Source organism: Silurus aristotelis (assembly GCF_946808225.1).
Source record: "Silurus aristotelis genome assembly, chromosome: 3".
NCBI lineage: Eukaryota > Metazoa > Chordata > Actinopteri > Siluriformes > Siluridae > Silurus > Silurus aristotelis.
Window position 1 is genome coordinate 3,471,862 of NC_139576.1, and position 25,068 is coordinate 3,496,929.

A 25,068-nucleotide genomic window follows, 5' to 3' on the forward strand; every position below is an offset into this window, starting at 1 on the left:
CGAAATCAAGACGTGCACGAATGTAAATGGGTGTGTTATAGCCTACAGTACATTTTTGTATTTCTGAAAGGTTTTCTCTTTGGCCTTTTTAAATATATAAGGCCATCGTGTTCTTTTTGATCATCTATTTCCAAGTGTAAGACTTATAATAACTGTTACAAGTTATTCGGTTCAGTAGAAGCTTGCGGTGTTGTTGTGCATTTTTTACATTTTATATTTCTTTATTGCTACCGCCCAAATGAAATGTACTAATGTTTTACTGAAAATAGGATGAAAATATATTTCTCTGATGATGAGTGTTGAAAAAGCAGTGAAAAAAGACAATGAATTGAACGAGAGTTATGTCGTTTGTAGCTTACGGTGTTGTTTTGCATGTTTTTATGTGTTCTCTAATGGAATGTTTTACTAAAAATAGGATGAAGATGTTTCTTTATTTTTTTACTTTGAGAGCGTGTTTACTCATAAATAAAATGAAACGCATGAGGTTTGTCTACAGACTGCATAAGTTAAAATGTGTTTAGAAGCTCGTTGTGGTTTTTAGTCGGTTGATGTGTTACATTTCTCTTCCTTTATACATCTGTCTTTTTCAAAATGTTTCATTAAAAAAATTAAAATAATTTATATTCATTTATATTCATTATATCATTTATATTGTAACATTATGCAATAGCAAATGATAAATTTTTTTAACAATACAAATTATCTTATTAATAATAATATAACATTGTGTATATATATATATATATATATATATATATATATATATATATATATATATATATATATATATATATATATATATATATATATATGGGGGCCCAAAATTCTGTCTTGCATACCCCCCTTAAAACTGATAATAAAAAAAAAAAAAAAAAAAAAATATATATATATATATATATATATATATATATATATATATATATATATATATATATATATACATACACACACACACACACACACACACACACACACACACACACACACACACACACACACACACATGTATATAGCGTTTTGTTTTGTTTTTTGGTTTTTTTTTGGAAACAGGTGATTATGTCACAGCGGTTTTGGATCAGAAGTGGGCGGGGCTTATACGGCCTATATAAGTAGTTGCGCCACCTAACACTCTCATCAGTGCGTCTGAGTGGTGGAGCGCTACTTTTATTGATTGTATCTATTTCTTCTACAGAATCGTTTTAAAGAAGGTAACTTTTGAATGAGTAAATTCATAAGATGCACGATAAGCAATATATTAAAACATAAACCATGTAATTGGATAATGCAATAGTTCAATTATTAGTGAATACTGTCCTCTAAAAATAAATAAACATACGGCCATTATTGTCATCTTTGTGTAGAGCAACAGTTATAATTTTCAAATCCTCAAAGTTCTTTGTCATGTTGAACATCCAGTGGTCAGTATGAGAGAATTGTACTTAAAGCAAGAAATTTTAACTGCTTAAGCAGATAAAAACATGAAAATGATGAATAGGACATGTGTCTTTGCATGGTTAAGCGAAATAAAGCTGTTATCACTTAGGGTGTACTTATAGTATTATAGTATTAAGTATATATATATATATATATATATATATATATATATATATATATATATATATATATATATATATATATAAGTGTATATAAGTATATGTGAGTACACCCCTCACATTTCAACAACAATTTTATTATATCTATAATACTACAGCACTATAGTATTATAGATATAATAATACTATAGTACTATACTTAATACTATCATACTATAAGTTCTTCTCGTCATTAATTCTCCAGCATTGAGTTTTAATCCTCAGAACTTTGCAGTGCTGTAGGATTACAGGATTTAACCTGTAACACATTTTAATTTTGGTATTGTTTGGTATTTTTCCCTTAAAGTCTAAACCATGAGTCAAGAAAATTACAAAGCACGACTCCGGAGCTATAAGAACAAATCATTTTACACTGATGAGATGAGGAGGAGGAGGGAGGAGGTCGACCTGCAGCTACGCAAACAGAAGAAAGACGAACAGGTGAGATGATGAGCAGCTTCAGTGTTTTTATGAACTGCTCTGTAGTGGGTAGAAGCAGAGTTCACTTAGTTTACCTTGGTGGCAGAAACAGCATAAATTGTTAAAAAAAAAATGTGCGTATCTGTATGGCCTTACAGCTGTACAAATGGAGGAATGCGGCCACAGTGGAGGACGACTGCACAATGCAGGTCGATCGGATGTCAGACAGTGGCTACCTGGAATCTCAGGCCAATAACATGGAACAAGTGACAGTAAGATGCCTGCACTCAAAAACACAAGCATGTACATCCTTTTTAAATTGTAACCCTATGTGAACTTATATTACATAACAATAGTGATTATTCAAATAATACATTTGTAAATAATATTTGAATATTGAATTGAAGGAGAAACCACTAGGAGCATGTGTACTGTGTGTGTGTGTGTGTGTGTGTGTGTGTGTGTGTGTGTGTGTGTGTGTGTGTGTGCGTGTGTATATATGTATATATATATATATATATATATATATATATATATATATATATATATATATACATATATACACACAGTACACATGCTCAGTGGCTTCTCCTTCAATTCAATATTCAAATATTATATATATATATATATATATATATATATATATATATATATATATATATATATATATATATATATATATATATATAATATTCAAATTTATATAGCTTTTTGTGGCTAAATGTTATAGTATTCACTGTTTATTATGTATATAGAGTGCACTATGTATGTTCTCCAGGGTTGTTGTCTTATAATGAACATACTTCAATTAACCGAGGTCTTGTGCTTTATTTGTCAGGGTGGTGTTATATCCGAGGACATGACCCAGATGATCTTCTCCAGTTTTATAGAACAGCAGATTGAGGGAATGCAATGCTTCAGGAAGCTTATGTGTAAAAGTTAGAGGAAAAAAAATCTCACACACACACAGTCTTATTATACTTGCGAAGACCTTTCACTGACATTTATCCTCATGGGGTCAGCCACATAACATACACACACACTGTGTATGTAATATGACAGTGTATGTATGTAGTGTATAGATGCTCATGTAAGTGATGTCTGTCCCATTGTTAGAGCCCAACCCCCCCATTGATGAAGTCATAGCCACTCCTGGTGTAGTGGAGCGCTTTGTGGAGTTCCTGAAGACAAAGGAGGACCCCAGGTTACAGGTGAAGCCTACACAAAAATATCAGTGACTCTTCATGTTTAGTGATGAGATGTTGCTGCCCCGGTTACAGATCAAAATATAGCAATACGAGATGTCAAGATGTTTCTTAGATGTCCTTTAAAGCTTTGCTTTTGGCCCCACTTCAGTAGGGCTTTTTTATTTAAAAGTTATGTATTTCCTGTTATTATTGAAACAACTAGTATAAATAGTATAAAGAATATATCACTGCTGTTAAATAATCCAATAAAATGCATGAGTGGAGCTATAGGATATTTAAACTGAATATTTGTGTATAGCTTGCTACTGTGTAAATGTAGGGTCCATCTGACAATAAACACACCACGCCACCTCATGCCTCCTTCATGCTGGAGGAATGTGTGTGTGTGTGATCTGCTTGGTCTGAAAAAGGTCATGCCATTGTTTCGACTGTGTGTTGTATCTCCACAGTTTGATGCAGCATGTGTTTTGACAAACATCGCCTCTGGCACATCTGACCAGACACGCGTGGTGATCCAGGCTGGTGCTGTGCCCATCTTCATAGAGATGGTTAGCTCAGAAAATGTGGATGTCCAGGACCAGGTACAATCAACCATACTGCAGTTCTCCATCTGATTATTTTAAAAAGTGCAGAGCACATCTTAACCAGGTGTTAGCAGTATGTGTGTGTGTGTATTAATGGAATGAGCCGATCGATTAGAAATGATCAAACTGTAAATCGGTTGACTCAGTCGCGTCTGTTTCTGTTACTTAGCAACAGATTCACTTATTTCTCTATTTTATCGGTATATTGAAATGTAGCTACATTCCCAGTAATGTGTTTGCTAAAGAATCAGGTTACCGTAGCAACAAAAGACCTGTTTCCTCAACCTTTTCCCTTAGTCTTAGATTCTTAAGCATGTTTTAAGACTGACTTCATTATTGAATATACAGTAATTGTAGTGGTCCGGGACGGGTCATGAGGGATTCAGGATAGTGGTGAATTTGGCAATACTGGTAATGAACACCCTCATTCACACATGGAATGATTTAACATGGATAATCCACCCACCAGAATGTTTTTGTGAGGTAGGAGAAACCCACACAGCCATGGGGAGAACATGTGAAACACCACACAGACAGTAATCTGACCTCAGGTTCTGTGACCCTCGAGCTGTGAGACGGCAACATGACCTGCTGCACCGTCATGCAGCATGTATCTGGACAAGTGTATTGCATATGTGTAGAAACAGAACAATACAAAATATTTACATATTGCTGGCAAAAAGCCAAACACTTGCTTTGTCCTACAGGGGAATCCTGAATCCTGTTGCATTTGAATTTGTTCTATTGTGTGAATGAGTGGAACTGTCTGGGAGTGTCTCTGTCTGTGTGCATGTCTGTTTATGTATCTCTGTCTGTCTGTCTGTCTGTCTGTCTGTCTGTCTGTCTGTCTGTCTGTTTGTCTGTCTGTCTGTCTGTCTCTCTGTCTGTATGTCCCTCTCTGTCTGTTTGTTTCTTGTCTCTAATGGTTCTATTTGACTCTCTTTGTCTGTGTCTGTCTCTCAAGACAGAGAGAGAGAGAGAGAGAGAGAGAGAGAGAGAGAGAGAGAGAGAGAGAGAAAGAGAGAGAGAGAGAGACACACACATAATTGTCTCTATGGACCTCTGTCCACCTTTCTTTCTGTTTTTGAACTATAGTTTTGAGTCATGCTCTATCTGTCCATTTTTTTTTCTCATGGTCTTGTGTTCCCGTGCAGGCACTGTTGGCGTTGAGAATAATTGCAGGAGCCAGCACAGAGTGTAGAGATTATGTGTTGGATTGCAACATCATTCCCTTAATTATACAGTAGGTTTCTTTAAAAAATGTCCTTAATTTACTTTAGAACTTTATATGCTGCAGCATCTTTCCCATGCAGTTCACATAATCATCATTACACACACACACACACACACACACACACACACACACACACACACACACACACACACACACACACACACACAGACACACATTTGGTGATTTTCCCCCTTCCTGATCTTCTCTGGTTATCTTTGTGTAATATAATTTTTTTTTAATTACCTGAATATTTAGGTGTGACTAATATAAAAATAAATAAATATATATATATACACCCACACACACCCACACACACAAGAACTGTTAATATGTTGTGTGTATGTTATACAGGCTCTTGACCAATCAGAATCGCTTGACTACTCAGAGAAATGCAGTTTGGGCTCTGAGAAAGATGTGCTCAGGCAGGAACCCACCTCCAGATTTCAACAAGGTAATACTCCTAAATTAAGCACATTAGATTTATATTTTATTCTATGAATTTCTATTGCAGCTTGGCAGTTTTTATAAGAGCATTAATAAACATATTTAATTAACATATTGAATACTAACTGTATGTGTGTATATATATGTGTGTGTGTGTGTGTGTGTGTGTGTGTGTGTGTGTGTGTGTGTAGGTGTCACTGTGCCTCGGCGTGCTCTCCTGGCTACTTTTGAATGTGAATGACATATATGTTCTGTCTGATGTATGTTGGACGCTCAGCCTCCTGAGCAGGGACAGGGATGAAGATAAGATCCAATCCGTTATAGACTTGGGCGTGTGCCCCAGACTGTCGGAGCTGCTACTGTAAGATATTACTCTCAGGCATAGAAGGTGGTAAAGTGTGCAGTTAGACATATAGTCATGGGGATTTTTGTTGTCCACAACATTGTCCACACAATGCACAATTCTACATCTACTGCAGGTGGAAGGCTGGACAGGTGGTGCATTAATTAGCTGATATTTAACTTGCATACCACAATAATTTTCTATAGAGGATCAAAATTCAGAAAAGGCTAGTAATGTATAGATTCACTTTATGAATATTCTGATTCCAGCAAAGTAATTTGCATATTACAGTGGTATAGGCTAGACATGACTTTTTTTTTGAATGTGATTAAATAACCTCTCCTTGAACTGCCACCTTAACGTGGTGGAGGGGTTTCAGTACTCGAATGACCCTAGGAGCTATGTTGTCCGGGGCTATATGCCCCTGGTAGGGTCTCCCAAGGCAAACAGGTCCTGGGCGATGGGTCAGACTAAGAGCGGTTCAAAACCCCTTATGAGAGATACTACATCAGGGACCGTGACGTCGCCCGGTATGGCGCAGCCAGGGCCCCACCCTGGAGCCAGGCCCGGGGTTGGGGCTCGTATGCGAGCGCCTGGTGGCCGGGCCTTCCCCCACAGGGTCCGGCCGGGCTCAGCCCGAAGGAGCGACGTGGGGCCGCCTTCCAGTGGGCTCACCACCTGCAGGAGGGACCCTAAGGGGCCGGTGCTAAGAGGATCGGGCAGCAGTCGAAGGTGGAGGCCTCGACAACCCGATCCCTGGACACAAAAGCTAGCTCTAGGGACGTGGAATGTCACCTCGCTGGCGGGGAAGGAGCCTGAGATTGTGCGTGAGGTTGAGAGGTTCCGACTAGAGATAGTCGGGATCACCTCTACGCACGGCCTGGGCTCTGGAACCACACTCCTCGAGAGAGGATGGACTCTTTACAACTCTGGAGCTGCCCATGGTGAAAGGCGTCGGGCTGGTGTGGGTTTGCTTATAGCCCCCCAGCTCAGCCGCCATGTGTTGGAGTTTACCCCGGTGAACGAGAGGGTCGTTTCCCTGCGCCTACGGGTCGGGGATAGGTCTCTCACTGTCGTGTGTGCCTACGGGCCAAACGGCAGTATAGAGTACCCTGCCTTCTTGGGGTCTCTGGGAGGGGTGCTGGACAGTGCTCCGACTGGGGACTCCGTCGTTCTACTAGGAGACTTCAATGCACACGTGGGCAGCGACAGTGACACCTGGAGGGGCGTGATTGGGAGGAACGGCCCCCCTGATCTGAACCCGAGCGGTGTTCAGTTATTGGACTTCTGTGCTAGTTACAGTTTGTCCATAACGAACACCATGTTCAAGCATAAGGGTGTCCATCAGTACACGTGGCACCAGGACACCCTAGGCCGTAGGTCGATGATCGACTTTGTGGTCGTTTCATCTGACCTGCGGCCGTATGTCTTGGACACTCGGGTAAAGAGAGGGGCGGAGCTGTCAACTGATCACCACCTGGTGGTGAGTTGGATCCGATGGCGGGGGAGGAAGCTGGACAGACTCGGCAGACCCAAGCGTACTGTGAGGGTCTGCTGGGAACGTTTGGCCGAGCCTCCTGTCAGAGAGATCTTCAACTCCCACCTCCGGCGGAGCTTTGACCAGATCCCGAGGGAGGCCGGAGATATTGAGTCCGAGTGGACCATGTTCTTCACCTCCATTGTCGAAGCGGCCGCTCGGAGCTGTGGCAGTAAGGTCTCCGGTGCCTGTCGAGGCGGCAATCCCCAAACCCGGTGGTGGAAACCGGAAGTAAGGGATGCCGTCAAGCTGAAGAAGGAGTCCTACCTGGCCTGGTTGGCTTGTGGGACTCCTGAGGCAGCTGACGGGTACCGGCAGGCCAAGCGAACTGCAGCCCGGGTGGTTATCGAGGCAAAAACTCGGGCCTGGGAGGAGTTCGGTGAGGCCATGGAGAAGGACTATCGGCTGGCCTCGAAGAGATTCTGGCAAACCGTCCGGCGCCTCAGGAGGGGAAAGCAGTGCCCCACCAATGCTGTTTACAGTAGAGGTGGGGAGCTGTTGACCTCAACTGGGGATGTCGTTGGACGGTGGAAGGAATACTTCGAGGATCTCCTCATTCCCGCCGTCACGTCTTCCATTGAGGAAGCAGAGGCTGAGGGCTCAGAGGCGGACTCGTCCATCACCCAAGCTGAAGTCACCGAGGTAGTAAAGAAACTCCTCGGTGGCAGGGCACCGGGGGTGGATGAGATCCGCCCTAAGTACCTCAAGTCTCTGGATGTTGTGGGGCTGTCTTGGCTGACACGCCTCTGCAGCATCGCGTGGCGGTCGGGGACAGTGCCTCTGGAATGGCAGACCGGGGTGGTGGTCCCTCTTTTTAAGAAGGGGGACCGGAGGGTGTGTTCCAACTAGAGGGGGATCACACTTCTCAGCCTACCTGGGAAAGTCTATGCCAGGGTACTAGAGAGGAGAATACGGCCGATAGTAGAACCTCGGATTCAGGAGGAACAATGTGGTTTTCGTCCAGGCCGTGGAACACTGGACCAGCTCTATACCCTCTACAGGGTGCTGGAGGGTTCATGGGAGTTTGCCCAACCAGTCCACATGTGCTTTGTGGATTTGGAGAAGGCATTCGACTGTGTCCCTCGCGGCGGCCTGTGGAGGGTGCTCCGGGAGTATGGGGTCGGGGGCCCTTTACTAAGGGCTGTCCGGTCCCTGTATGACCGAAGCAGGAGCTTGGTTCGCATTGCCGGCAGTAAGTCAGACTTGTTCCCGGTGCATGTTGGACTCCGGCAGGGCTGCCCTTTGTCACCGGTTCTGTTCATAATTTTTATGGACAGAATTTCTAGGCGCAGCCAGGGGTCGGAGGGTGTCCGGTTTGGTGACGACACGATTTCGTCTTTGCTCTTTGCAGATGATGTTGTCGTGTTGGCTTCATCAGACCAGGACCTTCAGCATGCACTGGGACTGTTTGCAGCCGAGTGTGAAGCGGCTGGGATGAGAATCAGCACCTCCAAATCCGAGGCCATGGTCCTCAGTCGGAAAAGGGTGGCTTGCCCACTTCAGGTTGGTGGGGAGTTCCTGCCGCAAGTGGAGGAGTTTAAGTATCTTGGGGTTTTGTTCACGAGTGAGGGAAGGGTGGAACGGGAGATTGACAGACGGATCGGTGCAGCTTCTGCAGTAATGCGGTCGATGTACCGGTCTGTCGTGGTGAAGAAGGAGCTGAGCCGCAAGGCGAAACTTTCGATTTACCGGTCAATCTACGTTCCTACTCTCACCTATGGTCATGAGCTCTGGGTCATGACCGAAAGGACAAGATCCCGGATACAGGCGGCCGAAATGTGCTTCCTCCGCAGGGTGGCTGGGCGATCCCTTAGAGATAGGGTGAGAAGCTTAGTCACTCGGGAGGAGCTCAGAGTAGATCCGCTGCTCCTCCACATCGAGAGGGGTCAGCTAAGGTGGCTCGGGCATCTGTTCCGGATTCCTCCTGGACGCCTTCCTGGGAAGGTGTTCCGGGCGCGTCCCACTGGGAGGAGACCCCGGGGAAGACCTAGGACACGCTGGAGAGACTATGTCTCCCGGCTGGCCTGGGAACGCCTTGGTGTCCCCCCGGAAGAGCTGGAAGAAGTGTCTAGGGAGAGGGAAGTCTGGGCATCTTTGCTTAGACTGCTGCCCCCGCGACCCGGCATCGGATAAGCGGGAGAAGATGGATGGTGATTAAATAATGCATACATGTGGATATAAAAGGTTTTATTTATTGTACACATTAGCCTGTATACAAGTGTGCAAAACACCGAAAAGACAAAAATCTCCAGCTCATATAATGATTGTAAGATCAGTGATAAACTCCATCTTATTTTGCTGTTCAGATCTGTGATTCTTCACTCTATTCTTATTTTTTAAAGTTTTTTTTTTTTTTTTGTAGACATGTAGATGATGAAGTTGTCCTTTCTGCGCTTCACGTTGTGGACAACATCATCGTAGGAAATAATGCCCAGAGAGAGGTCATAAAAACAAAGTTTTACCTTTAGAAATGTGTTTTTCGCGTGCCAGTTAAAAAAGGACATTTGGGATGTTTAAAGTGTTTTTGTGTTTTACCTGAACAGGTGATGCTGGATTGTTCTGTCCTTAAGGGTTTACATTACCTGATATATTTCGGTAGTGGAAACGTTAGGGCAAAAGCCTGTGTTATGGTCGCCAGAATCACTGCTGGTACCCAGTCACAAATGCAGGTGTGTTTCTTTTAGACTCAGTATATACTCAGTTATAGTATGTTTGTACTTAATTAAGAGTCCCCTTCCTTTTTTCTTTAGAGGGTGATAGACAAAGGTATGTTTTCTGGACTTATTCATGCGCTTAAATTGGAGAGGATCGAGTCAACGTTTGATGCAGGATGGGCCATCACCGTTGCTGCGGTCAGGGGCTCTGCTGAGCAGATCAGGTCTGTATGACTTAAAACTAACTATACAAACATGAATATAATTTGTGTAAAAAACATTCTTAATAAAAATAAATACAAAAAAAGTAGATGAACAGCACAATCTTTAACAAGTCACTTATGCAGCTTCTAGTCTTGTGGGTGTGTATTGACCTCTGCTGTCACTCAGTGGGTGTGCACTGTCTGGTGTTATATTTTTTTTCATTTCAGTTATAGTAAAACTGATCTATAAATGCATCAAATTGAGAACATCTTATTTTCATTGTCACTTTGTTGCTTGCTGCTGTATATAAAATTATAATAATTAATTTTCTATTATGTGACTTTGTAGCGTTCTGGTGTGAATGTAGGGTCAGATATGATCACTTGCTATAATAACAGGATCGAACCTCATCAGATAGTATGGCAAATCTGACCATTCATTCATTCATTCATTCATTTTCTCCCGCTTATCCGTAATTCGGGTCGCGGGGGCAGCAGTCTAAGCAGGCCCCCGCCTTCGACTGCTGCCCAATCCTCACAGCACCGTCCCTTACGGTCCCTCCTGCAGGTGGTGAGCCCACGGGAAAGTGGCCCCACGTCACGGACCTTGATATTTCCCTCGTAAGGGACCCCCGGAGCATAGAGGGTTAAGGGCCTTGCTCAAGGGCCCAAGAGTGGCAGCTTGGCGATACCGGGGCTTGAACCCCAGACCTTCCGATCAGCAACCCAGCGCCTTAACCACTGGAGCCACCACTCCCCCAAATCTGACCATAATTAGTTAAATATTGTATTTATTTACTTACACAAAAGGTAGAGAGCAAAACTTGTGATTTATTAAGCCATTATAGACCGCATGGGGAAAAAGGCACCTTTGACCTTTAAATAATGATGCCTGTTTTCTTCATTCTGTCAAGACAAAAGGAAAATTAAAAGGATTTTCTTTAAACAGGCATTTGGTGGAGCTGGGTTGTATCAGGTCTCTCTGTTACCTTCTAAGTCAGAGTAACTCCGATATTGTGCGGTATGCACTGCTTGGCTTGGAGAACATACTCAAACTGGGACAGATGGAGGCCCAGGAAGGAGGAGGAATCAATCCGTACTTTGGCATCGTCAAGGCAGAATTCGGTAACTCCACACATTCAGGCTTCTATTTTTTTAACTCCTAATAAAAAAACCAAACTTTTCACAAGGTTTTAGTCTTAAATTATTAAGGACTCATTTGCTCCCTTTCACTTGCAGACCACCGAACGCTGGAGCACCTAAAAAGCCATGAAAACGAGGAAATCCGTCAGACAGCATTTGAACTGATTGAGAATTACTTAAGCCCCAAAGATGAGGACCCAGACCTGGCACCTGCTGTTGACCTGCAGCAGTGCGATGAACCGATGGAGAACTCAGAACTCCGAGAACCAGAAGAGCCACAGCAAGAGAGTGCTTAATATGTATATAATGATCTTAAAGCATGTCACATTGCAAGAGCCTGTGTTGCTTGTCAACTTCTTTAACCTTCACCTTTCCTGCTCCTTTCTTATCTGCTGTAACTTATTTTCAAAGAGCGACTTTAGGAATATAGAGCCAGATTAACCGCCAAAAAAAACCCCACCATTGCAGCATTGGAACACAAATAAGATCAAGAAATAATCTTATTGCAGTTAAAACTGAAAAATGCCAGATAAACAAACACAACAAAGTTCTAAAGTTCGGTCTTTTAAACATTAGATCACTTGCACCCAAAGCACTGATTGTAAATGAGATGATCACAGAGAATAATCTCGATGCACTCTGTCTCACTGAGACCTGGATTAAACCAGGTGATTATATGGGTCTAAACGAGTCGACACCGTCAGAATATGTTTATAAGCATGAGCCCCGTCAGACTGGTCGTGGGGGGGGTGTAGGAACCATTTATAGTGCTTCTCTTAATGTTAGTCAGAAATTAGGATTCAGCTTTAAATCATTTGAAGTGCTCGTTCTTAAAATTGCACTTTCAGACATGCAATGAAAACTCGCTCTGGTCACCGTGTACAGACCCCCAGGACCCTACGCTGATTTTTTTCATGAGTTTGCTTGTTTTCTCTCAGACCTCTTGATCAGCTTTGATAAAGTGCTGCTTGTAGGAGATTTTAATATTCATGTAGATGATGAAAACAATGCCCTAGGATTATCATTTGTCGATTTACTAAACTCTTTTGGAGTTAAACAAAACGTCACCAGACCAACCCACCGTTTTAACCACACACTAGACTTAATAATATCCCACGGAGCAGACGTCACTGATATAGATATTTTACCCCAGAGTGATGACATCACAGACCATTATCTCCTACTGTACACACTACCGGTAGAGCAGATTAACCGTGTTTCACCCCGGTATCGACTTGGTAGGACTATTATTCCAACCACTAAGGACAGATTCATAAATAACCTGCCTGATTTATCTCAGTTTCACATTAAACCCATAACTGCTGATCATCTTGATGAGATGGCGAACAACATAGACCTTATCCTCACTAGCACTTTAGACACTGTTGCCCCCATCCGGTTAAAAAAGGTTCGAGAACAAGCACCTGCACCTTGGTATAATAGTCATACGCATGCCCTAAAGAGAACAACACGTAATCTGGAGAGAAAATGGAGGAAAACTAAATTGGAGGTATTTAGAATTGCGTATAAAGACAGTATGCTTAGCTACAGACAGGCGCTAAAAGCTGCTAGAGCTAAACACCTGAGCAAACTCATAGAAAATAACAAAAACAACCCCAGGTTCCTTTTCAGTACAGTCGCTAAATTAACAACAAATCAGGGATCTGAAAAATGTGGTCCATCACAGTTTAGTAGTGAAGACTTTATGAATTTCTTCACTGAAAAAATAGATAACATTCGAAAAACAATTGTGGCAGTTCAACCTCTGACAGCATCTCCCGACACAATCGTACTTACAACCCCACAACTACACTGTTTTACATGTATAGGACAGGAAGAGCTGTATGATGCTATTATGAAAGCTAAATCAACAACATGTCAGTTAGATCCAATTCCCACTAAACTACTGAAGGAAGTGTTATATACAGCTGGTGAGCCTCTTTTAAATATTATTAACTCCTCACTATCGTTAGGTCATGTCCCTAAATCCCTCAAGTTAGCAGTTATTAAGCCCCTCATTAAAAAACCTAATCTGGATCCAAGCACGCTATCGAATTACAGACCAATTTCAAATCTCCCATTTATGTCTAAGATTTTAGAAAAGATTGTCGCTGCCCAGCTATGTAACCACTTGCAGGAGAACAATATTTTTGAAGAGTTTCAGTCAGGTTTTAGGCCCCATCATAGCACAGAAACTGCTCTAGTTAAAATCACTAATGACCTGTTTTTAGCTTCAGACCAAGGCTACATCTCCCTATTAGTTTTACTAGATCTTAGTGCTGCGTTCGACACTATAGATCATGATCTTCTCCTCGATCGCTTACAGAATTACATCGGTATTCAGGGACAGGCATTAAGCTGGTTTAAATCCTACCTGTCCAATCGTTACCATTTCGTAGATTTAAATGGAGAGCTATCCAGGATAATGCTAGTAAATTATGGCGTGCCACAAGGGTCAGTTCTGGGACCCCTGCTTTTTACAATATACATGCTTCCATTAGGAAATATTATTAGAAGGCATGGAATTAGCTTCCATTGTTATGCTGATGATACCCAGCTATATATTTCATCCAAACCAGGCGATACAGCTCAATTAGCTCGCATAACTGAGTGTGTTGAAGAAATAAGAGATTGGATGACCCATAACTTTCTGCTATTAAATTCTGATAAAACGGAGATTTTGCTCATCGGCCCAAAAAATAGTACACAGAAGCTCCGGCATCTCAGCCTGCATTTAGACGGTTGTTCTGTAACTACTAGTTCAACGGTAAAAGACCTGGGAGTTATTTTAGACAGCAACTTATCTTTCAAAAATCACATCAATCAAGTTACAAAAACAGCCTTCTTTCACCTTAGAAATATTTCTAAGCTAAGAAATATGTTATCTATATCTGATGCAGAGAAGCTCGTCCATGCGTTTATGACCTCTAGAATAGACTACTGTAATGCATTACTAGGTGGATGTCCTGCATCATTAATAAACAAGCTTCAGTTAGTTCAGAATGCCGCAGCAAGAGTTCTTACTAGGTCAAGAAAATACGATCATATAACCCCAATCTTATCGTCCCTACATTGGCTTCCTATTATGTTTCGAATAGACTACAAACTACTGCTACTCACTTATAAAGCACTAAATGGTTTGGCTCCCATGTATCTATCCAGTCTTTTAACACGCTACAATCCGCCACGCTCCCTGAGATCTCAAAACTCTGGGCTTCTAGTAGTTCCTAGAATAGCAAAGTCCACTAAAGGCGGTAGAGCATTTTCACATTTAGCTCCTAAACTCTGGAATAGTCTTCCTGACAGTGTTCGGGGTTCAGATACACTCTCCCAGTTTAAGTGTAGATTAAAAACATATCTTTTTAGCAAAGCCTACACATAACACACATCACACACATCACATCATAACCTTGTGCTCCAGAACATCTGATCACATGCACATTATCAACTTGTGCTGTTAATATCATGAACAGCAGCTACGCTAATTCCTCTCCACTGCTTCTCTTTCTCTCCCCATCCCGAGGCATCCTGAGGTTTGGCCAGCTCCAGTCACGTCCCACCTCGTGAAGATTATGGACCTATGGATGATCATGGAGAAGTAGATGCCGAGTGTTTAAAGGCCCTGGCATGGAGAAGCTGATGCTGGATCTATGATGATCACAAATTGTTCTGTATTGTTGAAAGATTTATGACCAAACTTTTGATGTCACCCATATGAGGATGGGTTCCCCTTTGAGTCTGGTTCCTCTCAAGGTTTCTTCCTCATATCATCTAAGGGAGTTTTTCCTTGCCACTGTCGCCACGGCTTGCTCATCAGGGACAAACGCACACCATTCACCTTCACTGTTGTTTTCTGTAAAGCTGCTTTGAGACAATGTCTGTTGTGAAAAGCGCTATACAAATAAACTTGACTTGACTTGACTTGACTCGAAAGACTCCCATATTGCCCACCTTACAGTAATTCCCACCACCGAACCCAGAAAAGATAAAACATAAACAAGCATTAAAAACTAAAAGTTGCGTCCAGTTAAGAGTCTGTTAGGTCCCGGTTAAGTTCAATTTCAGTACAGTTAGGGGGAAGAAATGCGAAACATACAATCGCTTGTTGTTTTTTTAGTAACATTTACTAACATTTGTGAACATCAAAAGTTGACATTTTTTAAACATTTTTTATGATTTTAAATAAAATTCCTGCTTAATTTAAATACAAATAAATAAATATATAAATATATATATATATATATATATATATATATATATATATATATATATATATATATATATATATAAATAAAATAGAATAAATCAAGTCAATACAATATTTTTATTACAATAATTAAATTAATTAAAATATTAAATTGGCACAAATTAAATTGATTAAATAATGGACAATTTTCATTAAAAAACCATTTGGGTGACAGAATGTGTATATAATTTGTGTGTTTTTTTTTTAAATATGTATTTTTATGTAACTGTTCTACTTATTTCAGCACACTTTAGCAAATACCTGCATTTGAAAAACACTACATATTCATTTATTCATTCAATTTATTTATTTATAAATGAATTTATTCTGTCCTTCCTTCATTCAGAATCGGAATCAGAAATCGTTTGATTGTGTAATGTATATGTCAGGCTGCAGACGCGGAAGCAGAAGTCCAATCATGTCCTTTTATTTCAAACCGTACAACACAAAACACTCACAAGCCGTTGAAAACAATAAACAAAGACATCCGCTCGAAAACGCGTTGTCCACTATGAGCGCGAATGTCCCAAGCATAATCCATAAAGCCTTCGGCAATGAGTAGTCCAATTCGGTAGTGGAGTTCGGCTATACAGCCAGCGGTGAATGCCGGCGGTCGAGCAGCCACGCAATTGTCCAGCTTGACAATATAACGACCGACAGCCTGTGACTCAAGAACGTGAGTTTAAGTAGTCTGTTCTTTAATGAGCCACAGCTGTCGGTAATCTTGGAAAGCAGCGTGACTGATATCGAGGGGGGCGTGGCAGGGTGAATCCCTGACAGCTACAGAGGGGGGCGTGGCAGGGTAAATCCCTGACAGCTACAGAGGGGGGCGTGGCAGGGTGAATCCCTGACAGTACCCCCCCCTCCAGGGGCGACACCTGACGCCCCAAAACCCACCTATGCCAGGCGGGCCAGGGCACTGCGAGGAAGGCCTCCTTAGACGCCTGGGAGCAACAGAGGCCTGGTGAGCATCCTTTGCGGAGAGCCGGAACGGAACAACACCTTGCAGGAGGATCCGGAACGGAGCCACGCCCTCGGTGCTGACGGGAGGCTGAGTAAAGCCCTTGGCGGGGATTGTAGCTGGAGCGACCTCCATGGCGGGGAACCGGAACTGGACGGCAACCATGACAATGACCGGGGAGCGGAGGACGTCCCGGGCGGAGACCAGGAACGTCGTACCACCCTCTGAGGGACCTGGAGGACCGACGTCGCCGTCAGAGGGACCTGGAGGACCGATGTCGCCGTCAGAGGGACCTGGAGGACTGATGCGGGGATCCTGGGGGCGATCCGTGGCCCTGAAGAGGACCTGGGGGCGATCCGTCGTCCTGAAGAGGACCTGGGGGTGAGACGTCGCCCTCTGTGGAGCTTGGATGCGATCCTTCGCCCTGCGTGGAGCCTGGATGAGATCCTTCGCCCTGCGTGGAGCCCGGGGGCGAGACGTCGCCTTCTGTGGAGCCCGGGGGCGAGACGTCGCCTTCTGTGGAGCCCGGGGGCGAGACGCCGCCTTCTGTGGAGCCCGGGGGCGAGACGTCGCCTTCTGTGGAGCCCGGGGGCGAGACGTCGCCTTCTGTGGAGCCCGGGGGCGAGCCGTCGCCTTCTGCGGGACTGTGGGGCGAGCCGTCGCCTTCGGTGGAACCCGGGGGCAGCGGTTCGACTTCCCTTTCGCAGTCCTGGAGCCGGGGTGAGTGCACAGGGAAACCCCTGGGCGTAGGGGCGCTCCTTGGGACCCTTAGGAGCAGATCGGAGCCTACTGGGCAGCCTGGAAACGGGGTGAAGCCTGCCTGGAGATACACGAGCGGAGAAGGGCTCGCCTGGAGGTCCACGGCATCAGTGGAGCTCTCTTCGGGACACTGAAGCGGAGATGAGCTAGTGGGGTCGCTCGGAGGCAGAGACATGCTCTCGGGAGGAGCCTGGAGCAGAGTCGTGCTCTCAAGAGGGACCAGGAGCCGAGACGAGCCCTCTTGAGGAGCCTGGAGCTGGGCGGAGCACTTTTGAGGAGCCTGGAGCTGGGCGGAGCTCTCTTGAGGGACCTGGAGCTGGGCGGAGCTCTCTTGAAGGACCTGGAGCTGGGCGAAGCTCTCTTGAAGGACCTGGAGCTGGGCGGAGCTCTCTTTAGGGACCTGGAGCTGGGCGGAGCTCTCTGTGGCGGAAAAGCACGCTCCTGGAGACACTGTGGCGGTGTGGAACACCCACTGGAACCTCGGAACAGAGCGGCACGCCTGTAGAAGCTCTGTGACGGCATGGTGTGCTCGCCGACGCTCGGAGATGGTGTGGTGCGTCCACGAGAACCCCGGAACACAGCAGCACGCTGGTAGAGATCCTGAGATGAAGCAGCCCTCTCATCAAAACATTGGGGCTGAGCTGCAGGCTCATGGGAGATCCGGCACGGAGCCGCGTGCTCTTGAGAACCTTGGAATGGAGCACCTTCCTCCTCAAGGGGACTGTAGTGGAGATCCACCACCTCTATCCCCAACTTCCCCAGAAGCAGCCCGCTGAATTCGGCGAGTGAGCCGAATTTGCCCCCTTTGGTGCTCCATAGTGAGCTGGCTTTGGCAAGAACTTCACCAGACAGGAGGGAAATACAGAGGGCAATCTTGGCTCGTTCGGAAGGAAACCGGGAAATGTTAACAGCCACATACTCGCCGATGCCTTGCAGAAATCCGCCCAATTCGTCTTTTTTCCCAGAGTAACAAGCCGGTAATCCCCTCGTGCTCTCTGAGGGGCGTGGCGCAGCCACGCTCGCATGATCCGGCTTCTGTGGATCTGAACCGCGAGGAGCGGTTGTGACAACACAAAACACTCACAAGCCGTTGAAAACAATAAACAAAGACGCGTTGTCCACTATGAGCGCGAATGTCCCAAGAATAATCCATAAAGCCTTCGGCAATGAGTAGTCCAATTCGGAAGTGGAGTTCAGCTATACAGCGAGCGGTGAATGCCGGCGGTCGAGCAGCCACGCAATTGTCCAGCTTGACAATATAACGACCGACAGCCTGTGACTCAAGAACGTGAGTTTAAGTAGTCTGTTCTTTAATGAGCCACAGCTGTCGGTAATCTTGGAAAGCAGCGTGACTGCTATTGAGGGGGGCGTGGCAGGGTGAATCCCTGACAGCTACAGAGGTGGGCGTGGCAGGGTGAATCCCTGACAGCTACAGAGGGGGGCATGGCAGGGTGAATCCCTGACAGCTACAGAGGGGGGGGCGTGGCAGGGTGAATCCCTGACAGTATATTTGCACTTTTAATAGATTTGTTTTGGTGACAGAAGCATCCAGTTGCACATTTCTTTTATAAATAAAAAGTGGTATTGCACATTTTTTCTAAGAAATACAGTGCCTTGCGAAAGTATTCGGCCCCCTTGAACTTTGCGACCTTTTGCCACATTTCAGGCTTCAAACATTAAGATATAAAACTGTAATTTTTTTTGAAGAATCAACAACAAGTGGGACACAATCATGAAGTGGAACGAAATTTATTGGATATTTCAAACTTTTTTAACAAATAAAAAACTGAAAAATTCAGCCCCTTTACTTTCAGTGCAGCAAACTCTCTCCAGAAGTTAGTTATTTCATCAAGATTATTATCAGTTATGGGTTTAGGGTGAAATTGAGATAAATCAGGCAGGTTATTTATGAATCTGTCCTTAGTGGTTGGAAAAATAGTCCTACCAGGTTGATAACGTGGTGAAACACGGCTAATCTGCTCTACTGGTAGTGTGTACAGTATGAGGTAATGGTCTGTGATGTCAGCACTCTGAGGTAAAATATCTATATCAGTGACGTCTTCTCCGTGGGATATTATTAAGTCTAGTGTGTGGTTAAAACGGTGAGTTGGTCTGGTGACGTTTTGTTTAATACCAAAAGAGTTTAATAAGTCAACAAATGATAATCCTAGAGCATCGTTTACATCATCTACATGAATATTAAAATCTCCTACAAGCAGCACTTTATCAAAACTGATCAAGAGGTCTGAAAGAAAACAAGCAAACTCTTGAAGAAAATCAGCGTAGGGCCCTGGGGGTCTGTACACGGTGACCAGAGCGAGTTTTCTATGCATGTCTGAAAGTGCAACTTTAAGAACGAGCACTTCAAATGATTTAAAGCTGAATCCTAATCTCTGACTAACATTAAGAGGGGCACTATAAATGGTTGCTACCCCCCCCCCCCCCCCCCCCACGACCAGTCTGACGAGGCTCATGCTTATAAACATATCCTGACGGTGTCGACTCGTTTAGACCCATATAATCACCTGGTTTAATCCAGGTCTCAGTGAGACAGAGTGCTGAGAGATTATTATCTGTGATCATCTTATTTACAATCAGTGCTTTGGGAGCAAGTGATCTAATGTTTAAAAGACCAAACTTTAGAACTTTTTGGTGTTTGCTTATCTGGCATTTTTCAGTTTTAACTGCAATAGGATTATTTCTGGATGTTGTGTATTTAATTCTTGGTTTTACTACACGAGGAATAGATACGGTTTCTATAAACTGGGCTGTGTGTTCACTTGTAACTATTTGGTCTGTAGTATGCGTGTTCTTATAGTTGAAGATTTCCTGATGTCTTACCAGTCAGATGGTGTGAAGTATCCTAGAGATGTTATCTGATAGCACTGCTGCTCCAACTCTGCTGGGGTGCAGGCCATCAGGGCTGAAGAACCTAGGACGCTCCCAGAAACAGTTCCAGTTATTAACAAAGAGAAGTTTATGTTCTCGACACCATGACTGTAACCATTCATTTAGAGCTAAAAGTCTACTAAACTTCTTAGCCCCTCGCTGGTAAGTGGGAAGAGGTCCTGACACTATGATCCTCGTTGTGGGCGATGTGCTGCGTACCGTCTCCACCAGGATCCTGAAGTCCCTCTTTAAGATCTCCATTTGCCTCAGCCTGGTGTCGTTCGTTCCGGCATGAAGAACAACCGCTCCGAAGTTCACCTTCAGGATCGCGGGTACCTGCGCAGCGACATCGAGAACACGAGCACCAGGAAAACAGCGAGTGTGCACCTTACCTTTGGCTCCGGTAGCGCGGACATGCCGGACGATGGAATCTCCGAGAATCACAGTGTCGCGTTCCGTCTCGCGGAGAGGGGCGAAGCGGTTCTCGGTCGAGATCTCAAAGGCCGGTGGTGGTGGCGGGGGAGACGTCTTCGACCGGGGTCTTTTATTTGTATCACAGCAAATGAACTTTGAACTTTGTTTAAATTCATTCCCATTAAATGGTGCCGATCAAAAACAGAGCCGAAAAGTGCGCGTTGCATGTGCAGATATTACTCCACCTGCTGCCCAAAGCGCGGTACTGCAGAAGCAACACAACTCATTCGTTTACGTCACAGTGGTCTCAGGTCAGAATTGGGCGGAGCTTATACTGTCTATAAACAGTAGCATTCAGCACAAAGTCTTGCATTTCTTGCTGAAAAACCAAGAGATAGTCTGAGACAGAGTGATAGTCTGACAAGTAGTCTGATATTCATATTTTTCCCCATTCTAACGTCATATTAAGGTGAGGTTCCATACTGACTAACCTGTTTTGATCTTCCAGCTATAGTATCTTGTCCCTCATTTTGGCGTGTTCCCCTGATTACATAAAAAGTCATCTTTCTGTGTCATCAATTAAAATCGTCATTTCCTGTTTTCTCTGTTTCAACAGGAAAATGACTTGTTCTTTAGTAGTGTAAAAGTGTTTTTGGGTGTAATTGTGTGTGATAGCTCAAGAGGGCGCTGTGTTCATTTTATGGGTGTGTTATAGTTTTCTTTTTTCCCTCGGGACTTGCCGTAGCAAGAGAGAGATTTATTATCGCACCTGCGCACAGTGATGCTGTTCATAACATGAAGTACAATCAAAAGTCGGACTGTTTGTTTTCGGTATCCTGCTTCCGTTTCTATTATTTTCTTAGAGAAAAGTATTTAGGGGAACTTCCCCCTTTTCACAACGCTCCGTTACATTGGTTTGGTTCTGGAGTTTTACAAAAATGAAAATACAGACCTTTTTTATTTTCTCTTTCTGAAATGACCAGAAGGTTTACTGACCTCTATGCTTCCATAGATTTGTTTCTCAATAATAATAATAATAATAATAATAATAATAATAATAATAATAATAATAATAATTCAGGAATCTCAAGTCTCACACATTCACCTTGAGACACACATTTTACCCGGTTCACACACACCACACCTTGTGTTTCTCACGCTGAGAAGTGAGGGAGATGTTGTATGAATGGATGAGACGCAGACAGACAGAGAGAAGTTTCTATGTCGAGGTCATCGCTGTCTCGAGCGCTATAGAGTTAAATGCCGCCTAGCAGCCAATCAGAAATCCGGATTTGTTGTTTCCGGGTAAATTCTGTGATCCCGCTGCGAGCACGTTCGTTACTAGGCAACATGGAAGCTGAAAGAGAAAGAGATGATTTGTTGATGATTTCATTTTAAAATCTACAGTATTCATACTCTTTCCAGCCATGTTTAGAATCGAAAGCAGACATGTGGCCATTAAGGTGTGACAGATGTGATCAGACTTATAAAAAGTAAAAGGCATCAGAACAAAGACACTTCCTTCAGTCACCAAGTAACATTACACAGCTTTAGGCTTCAGCTTCTGTTATTGGAATAACATTCTTATCATTCTTATCAAAGTTCTTAACATTGTAGGTTATATTAATAATAATAATAATAATAATAATAATAATAATAATAATAATAATAATAATAATAATAATAAAAACACTTATGTTGCATGGAATCCTTATGAATTAGTGCTTGAATGAAGCATTTCTGTTGCAGACATGGAGAGCTGTGGTGTTGTACATGTACATCGAGCTCTGCTCTTCAGTTCACTCATTGGGGGACAAATTTCTTTGATATTTTTTGATACATTTGAATATTTGAAATATATTAAACAATTGATTTTAATTGGATGAATTTGTCTGCATTTGATCCGATTCACAAGTTGCTATCATTTCTATTTGTGCTGGTCGATTCTGAACAATAGGTCAAATTGAAAGCAAAAACTTGAGAGAATCGGGCGGTGCCGAGGGGCCGCTGCTGCAAATAAACTTCAGAGCTCTGTGTATATAGTGTGTGTGTGTGTGTGTGTGTGTGTGTGTGTGTGTGTGTGATTTCATTGTTCTGCCAGTAGATGAGATACCAAGTGTTAGATGTGCTGCTCATTTGCAGGTTTTAGAGACAGAGACAGTGTAACAGCATGGACACTGCATCTGGTTCGTCAACTGAGACCGCAAAGACGGTGTGGGTCGCGTTCGTGGACGACTTTCGATTTACCGCACCGACAAAGGAGGTACTGGAGTTTGGGTTGGCTCTGAGAGACGGGAATACAGAGTTAATCAAAGAGAAGGAGAAAGCCTATCTAAACCATCTGGAAAATCTGTTTAATAAGAAATACAATAAGGAAAAGTATGTGCCGGTGAGTAATATTTATGAATCATAAGTCCAAAAACTAACTGATGAAGCAATTTATGATTTTAAACGTTCTCAAGCTATCGTCTGGGTATATAACCAAGACCCCTGCAGTCTCTAATGTTAATGTTGTCCTCTATTATGAGACTCATAGAACCGGAAATGAATTATTTTCACACAACTGTATGGTTTATCATGTGTCCTTCTTTATATAATGTGTAAATATAATGTAAATATCGGGTATAATTATTGCTTGTCCTGGTCATTATTGTCTGTTCCTGGTAACATGATTTTTCTTTCTTTTTCCTTTTAAAAGCCGACTGAACCAATGCCAGGTGTAGTAGGTGTGTGTTATTCCTGCTCTTCTTCTCACAAATATAACTGAAATGCATTAAATAAAATCATAGTATGGAAATATTTTCGCTTTTTTCCACAGAGATCAGAGAAGAAGATCTCCATGAATATGTGAGGAAAATGAAAGGTTCCAAACAGGCACTGCAGCAGACCCCTCCAGAGTGATGGTCAAGCTTTACTGATGAGTTTTATGAAGATCATAATCTATCACACAGGATGACATTTCAGTGTAAACTCCAGAAATTCACCAGAAGCGCTAAATAAACACATACAGAAATGTACACGTGAACGTCCTTATTGCTTTAACACCAACATACACAGTGTTTAACACAAAATCATTATAAACAACAGTAAATGAACACAGTCACCTTATGACTTTTTTATGCCTTTTTTGTCCACTGTGTGTGAGTCTGTACTCATCATATCATCATAAAAGTATAGATACCTTCCTGCAAAACTCCCTTCATTAAAAGTGAAAAGTCACCAATTTCAATATGACTTGAGGAAAAGTCTTCAAGTAGCTGATTTGAACAGTTCTTGAGTATTTGACTCGTATTGTTTATAGACTCAAAAAAATTATTTGTTGGCCTTACTTAACTTTTTCATGTCAACAGGCTCCAGGTAACTCAGTTAGGCTGCATTTAAGTAACAAAATTTTTTTCAGTAAACTTTATTTAATTACATAAAGTTAATCTAATGTTGTTTAGTTAAATCAACGTAATATATTAAAACTAAATCAAGAATGTTAAGTTAATTTATTTTTACTTATTACAAAAAATACTAAAACTATAAGCATTTACAAAATAATACAAAACAAATAATAATACAATAATAATAATAACAAATAATAATACAATAATAATAATAATAATAATAATCTTATTTTCTAATATTTCCCTCTTGAAACTGAAAAAAAAAAAAAGCTAACAATGCATCAGTTATACAATGCAAGACCAACATTAAAAGGAATGAACATGGTCGGTACACTGTAATAAAATAAAAAGTTGAGTTAATTTAAAATATTTAGTAAATTTGCTGCAAAGCATTTTTGAGTTTACTCAACTTCCATGGTTAAAGTTATGCCAAATCATTGTAGAAAGTGGATTAAAACTGCTAGCTTAATTTAGGTATAGCTTAATTTAGGTATACCTTCCTCAGTAAGTTCATTTAACCTTCCTCAGTAAGAACATCTAACTAGTCATCATGAGTTTGTTTAAAGTTAAAAAGTGGGTTGAGTGAACTTAAAAAAAAAAAACGAGTAGGGAGAACTACAGACCTGAAGTTCAGTAAACTCAAAAAAGCTTTGCAGCAAATCTACTACATTTTTCAAATTGGTTCAACTTAATTTTCTTCTTTTAATTTACAGCTTTAAATCTTTCAATTCAATTTCAATTCATTTTTATTTGTATAGCGCTTTTAACAATGAACAATGTCTCAAAGCAGCTTTAACCCAGCCATTAGGGTTGCACAAGCCAGTGCACTCTCAGTGCCGGTCCCAAGCCCGGGTAAATGGGGAGGGTTGCGTTAGGAAGGGCATCCAGCGTAAAACATGTGCCAAATCAAATATGCGGATCACAAATGAGAATTTCATACCGGATCAGTCGAGGCCTGGGTTAACAACGACCGCCACAGGTATCGTTAGCCGACAGGGTACCGGTGGAAATTGGGCTACTGTTGGCCGAAGGAGGAGAAGGAGAGGAG

General features: G+C 42.7%; 2 protein-coding genes across 2 annotated transcripts; both read left to right on the forward strand.

Moving 5' to 3' along the window:
• The first annotated feature begins 1,096 nt into the window (after nucleotides 1-1,096).
• On the forward strand, nucleotides 1,097-15,561 carry LOC310723364 (importin subunit alpha-5-like). The gene is made up of 15 exons (XM_083536286.1): nucleotides 1,097-1,208; nucleotides 1,900-2,033; nucleotides 2,171-2,284; nucleotides 2,851-2,950; nucleotides 3,129-3,223; nucleotides 3,670-3,801; nucleotides 4,959-5,047; nucleotides 5,390-5,489; nucleotides 5,674-5,843; nucleotides 9,725-9,803; nucleotides 9,906-10,031; nucleotides 10,113-10,240; nucleotides 11,169-11,344; nucleotides 11,459-11,636; nucleotides 15,428-15,561. The coding sequence occupies exons 2-15, from the start codon at nucleotides 1,908-1,910 to the stop codon at nucleotides 15,477-15,479; spliced, it is 1,665 nt and encodes a 554-aa protein (XP_083392412.1). The 5' UTR covers nucleotides 1,097-1,208; nucleotides 1,900-1,907; the 3' UTR covers nucleotides 15,480-15,561.
• A 5,359-nt stretch (nucleotides 15,562-20,920) lies between these two features.
• On the forward strand, nucleotides 20,921-23,648 carry LOC310723385 (uncharacterized protein). Its single transcript, XM_083536330.1, has 4 exons — nucleotides 20,921-21,100; nucleotides 22,774-23,020; nucleotides 23,330-23,357; nucleotides 23,450-23,648. The coding sequence occupies exons 2-4, from the start codon at nucleotides 22,802-22,804 to the stop codon at nucleotides 23,530-23,532; spliced, it is 330 nt and encodes a 109-aa protein (XP_083392456.1). The 5' UTR covers nucleotides 20,921-21,100; nucleotides 22,774-22,801; the 3' UTR covers nucleotides 23,533-23,648.
• Nucleotides 23,649-25,068: the final 1,420 nt, after the last annotated feature.

Bases quoted from the DNA above. Each gene is read 5' to 3' on its own strand.
- LOC310723364 (XM_083536286.1), top strand. From the start codon at position 1,908: ATGAGTCAAGAAAATTACAAAGCACGACTCCGGAGCTATAAGAACAAA. The intron at 5,048-5,389 runs GTAGGTTTCTTT...TATGTTATACAG, and splicing joins ATCATTCCCTTAATTATACA to GCTCTTGACCAATCAGAATC. The intron at 5,490-5,673 runs GTAATACTCCTA...GTGTGTGTGTAG, and splicing joins CACCTCCAGATTTCAACAAG to GTGTCACTGTGCCTCGGCGT.
- LOC310723385 (XM_083536330.1), top strand. From the start codon at position 22,802: ATGGACACTGCATCTGGTTCGTCAACTGAGACCGCAAAGACGGTGTGG. The intron at 23,021-23,329 runs GTGAGTAATATT...TCCTTTTAAAAG, and splicing joins ATAAGGAAAAGTATGTGCCG to CCGACTGAACCAATGCCAGG. The intron at 23,358-23,449 runs GTGTGTGTTATT...TTTTTTCCACAG, and splicing joins ACCAATGCCAGGTGTAGTAG to AGATCAGAGAAGAAGATCTC.